Source organism: Tigriopus californicus, chromosome 11, assembly GCF_007210705.1.
Source record: "Tigriopus californicus strain San Diego chromosome 11, Tcal_SD_v2.1, whole genome shotgun sequence".
NCBI classification, from domain to species: Eukaryota; Metazoa; Arthropoda; class Copepoda; order Harpacticoida; family Harpacticidae; genus Tigriopus; species Tigriopus californicus.
In genome coordinates, this window is record NC_081450.1 from 14,183,524 (window position 1) to 14,186,953 (window position 3,430).

The 3,430-nt window shown below is 41.6% G+C and overlaps 1 protein-coding gene across 1 annotated transcript in view; it reads left to right on the forward strand.

Moving 5' to 3' along the window:
- The window catches only part of LOC131891201 (uncharacterized), a 14,527-nt gene extending 11,627 nt beyond the window's left edge, over window positions 1-2,900 (forward strand). The window contains exons 13-18 of the mRNA XM_059240725.1: window positions 901-1,211; window positions 1,594-1,942; window positions 1,984-2,143; window positions 2,212-2,371; window positions 2,469-2,556; window positions 2,617-2,900. Coding sequence (XP_059096708.1) covers window positions 901-1,211; window positions 1,594-1,942; window positions 1,984-2,143; window positions 2,212-2,371; window positions 2,469-2,556; window positions 2,617-2,900 — 1,352 coding nt within the window. The remainder of the gene's footprint in view (window positions 1-900; window positions 1,212-1,593; window positions 1,943-1,983; window positions 2,144-2,211; window positions 2,372-2,468; window positions 2,557-2,616) is intronic.
- The last annotated feature ends 530 nt before the right edge of the window (window positions 2,901-3,430 follow it).

Below are 3,430 nucleotides of genomic sequence, written 5' to 3' on the forward strand. Positions count from 1 at the left end.
AGAGAGAAGATCAGACATTTCTTAGTTCAATTTACTTACTTTACTGAATGATCGTAAAAAGGACTTGTTCTTACTTTAAAATGCGCCATGCATTCAATTCCAAAAGGGACTAAAGCATGCTACTTTACTAAATGAACTCTTAATACTATGAGCCTTGAACAAGACCACCTAGCGTCATGGTAAACACATTTGTGCTTGAGACAAGGATCAACTGTGTTGGGATTACAACTACGCATTCCATGGAAGGGAACTTCATCTTTCCTTCAATAAAAACTGGTCATCTACTGAAGGAAAAAAAAAACATTTGGTGCAGTTTGTCGTTGAAGAGCTGAAGAGACATAATCTTGATTGGTTGTGCTGTCAAAAAAAGCAAGGTAATCATGCATTTGAAACAAAAAAGAAGCATACACCATGAAAGGTAAAAAAAGAGTTTGTCTTCTTTATCTCCGCATTTTTTCAATATTTATATATTTTCAAGGTCAAGGGAATAAAATCAATAGGAAAAACTCGAGTTTTGAGCCAAATTGGTGCAAAATGCAAAAAATGCAACATAGTGCAAATATTCCAAACGTTTGGGAAAAGTTAGATGTAATGCATTTGCATTTTGTGGACGCACTGGCTAGGTGTATGTACAAGTTGTTGGCGGATGAGCCCATTTTGATGTGAGACCATGAGTACTGCCTCTGTGGCCAGTTGTTTTACAATTTACATTTGTCACCAAAAATGAATGGGTCAATCTTGACATCGATTGCAACTTTAGTGCAGGCATTCTTTTTTGTCGGATCGTTTCAGATGATTTTATGACCCCGTGCTTTATGATTTAGTGTTGTTACGAAGTGTCGTAAAAACAATGATATTTCTTATTTACGTATATCTACAGATTTGAGACGGTGTTTTCAGATCAAACAGTGAAACCAACATTAGTTGAAGATGCTGCCGAACCTGTGGTCTTGGCACCACTGAACAAGGCTCTAGGTTCGAAAGATATTTCCAAACAGGGAATTGTTCTCGAAGACCATTTTGTGGGCTATGCTTCCTTTGGGCAAAAGAGCCGATTGATCGGATATCCAATGTTGGGTGGGCAATCCATGAGTGGATTAAGCTACATTGAGATCAAATCAGGTCCAGAGAAGTTCGTGTTTGGAACAGGATTGACAGTCATGTTTTGGCTCAAAATTGATCAAAGCCCAATGGACAATTTCCCTTTACTGGTATGCAAGGGAGCTAAAACTCTATCAACCATTTGAATAAACAAGACATGGTTTCACTTTTGTTCAGGACTTTCGAAACCCAAAAAATCCCAGGAATGGGTTCATGTTGGGCTGGAGCGAGGGCAACCTCGAAGTCATTTCTAAAGGGGAGGTTGTTTTCAAAGGGTTGAAAAACATATCAAGTGACAAAAGCTGGCGAATGGAACTTTGTTGCCTTCTCATTTGATGAAATCAAGGATGAAGGCACATTCTATAACGGAGACAAATTTGGATACAACCAAAACGAAATGGATCACATCGTAAGCACTGAAATTAGTTTGAACTAAGTCGAGCCCAGATTTGCCAAAACATCAGTTTTTTCAAAAATGTCTATTGCTTTCAGCATGCTCACTTTAACGGAAATGGCTCGTTGAAGGTGGGAGACGCCTTAAAGTTGCCAGGGTTAATCGGCAAAGACCAATTCAACGATTCTAGGACATTTCATGGCAGTCTCAGTTGCCTCCAGATCTTCAACAAGGGCATGTTGCCATCCTACGTTCGCTTCCACAAGCATTGCCAGAACGCTTCCAGCCAAGTTACTGATCCTTGTCCAGAAGGGTTCGACTTCTTTGATGGCATGTGCTACAAGATCGCCATTAGTTTGGCCAGTTTCATTGAGGCAGAAATTGCTTGTTCCTCGAATCGCGACGAAACGGGTCGTTACCGGTCGCAATTGATGTGGACCCGAAAACGCGAGCACTACGAGTTTGTGCAACGTGTCTTGGTTGAAAAGTCGGCGAGAGCGAATTCTGGGTCGGATTGGATGATTTGGCAGGATTGGGCGAGTTTGAGACGAGCACGGGTGGAGAATTCGTCAATCGAAGCGATCCAATCTGGGCCATTTTGAATGCTGGACAAGGGGATTGTGCCAAGATTCCAGGACCTAATGGAGGGTGAGCTCTGAGTACCCTCAATTGCAGAACCAAGGTTGATTGATTTTGTATGTATATTTTTGTTTCAGCTTTTTGACTACAGATGTTTGTTCGAAACCTTTGGCCTACGTGTGCCAACAACGCCCCTTGTACGAGTCTCCTGATAATCATTGTCCCGACGGATTCTTTTCATACAAGAGCTCTTGTTTGTTGCCAGTCAGGGAGGAAATGGAGTTCAATCAAGCACAGGTGAGACCTTGATTATGTACATATTAATAGTTGTTTTTTGCCTAGCAATCTTAATTCAGTATTACGATCATTTTATCATCCAATGCCTTCCTCGTAGATTCATTGCGGTCTTCATGGGTCATCTTTGTATGCCAGCAAGTCTCTCGCGGATTTCCAGTTTATCAAGCAATATGCCCGGAATCATAGTACGAATAACGGTACTAATTTAATCGAGTTGAATAAAACTCTGAAAAACTTGGTTTCAGTTCGGATTGACATTTGGATGGGAGTTGAACGCAAATCCGTGATCCAATCCTTCGATGCCAGTGAAGACAACGCTCTTGAAGCCCTTGAAACCAACGATAAGTCTTATGCTGATGGAGCGGAGTTCTTTGATTCCACTTCGTTTGGATTCGAGTTCACCTCCAATGGAGGTATCTGGCAAGGACCCTGTCCTAACCCAGAGCATCGGTTCAATACGCAGCTAGAGACACGAAATGCACCGAGAAGCACGCCTTCTTTTGCCAATGGAAACAGTAGGATTTTCTAAATATGAGCTTGCTACGAACTAAAGACATCAGACAACGGAATTGCATTGTCTTTTGCAGAACCACTTGTGCCCCTGGCTATGACCTACTTGGCCATGTCACTGATGGGCGAACCTGTTACAAAGTAACCAACACAACCAATCTGGATCCTTTTGATGAAGACTTTTGTAATGCTCCGGAAGACGAGTCCAGATGGTTGGGAACACCTGAAAACAAATTATATACGGAGGAGGTGACCGGACTGATGAGGTAAATTTATCAGACGTTGTCAAGTTAAAAGAAAACTTCATTCAAGACCCTCAATTTGAATCTTTAAGGCCTAGGAATACCCCTGTTTGGGTTGGGGGAGCTTTATCTTTTGAAGGGATTTGGCAGAACGGATAGGTGAAGAGCTAACTAATCTTGCTCAAGATATGACCGATCTTAGATTTTCTGGTCAGTGGATTGGACCGAATAGTGCCCTCTTTACACCAACAGGTAATGTTTTTATCTTACTTTATCAAAAGAAACATTCACCAAGGGCATTGGATTC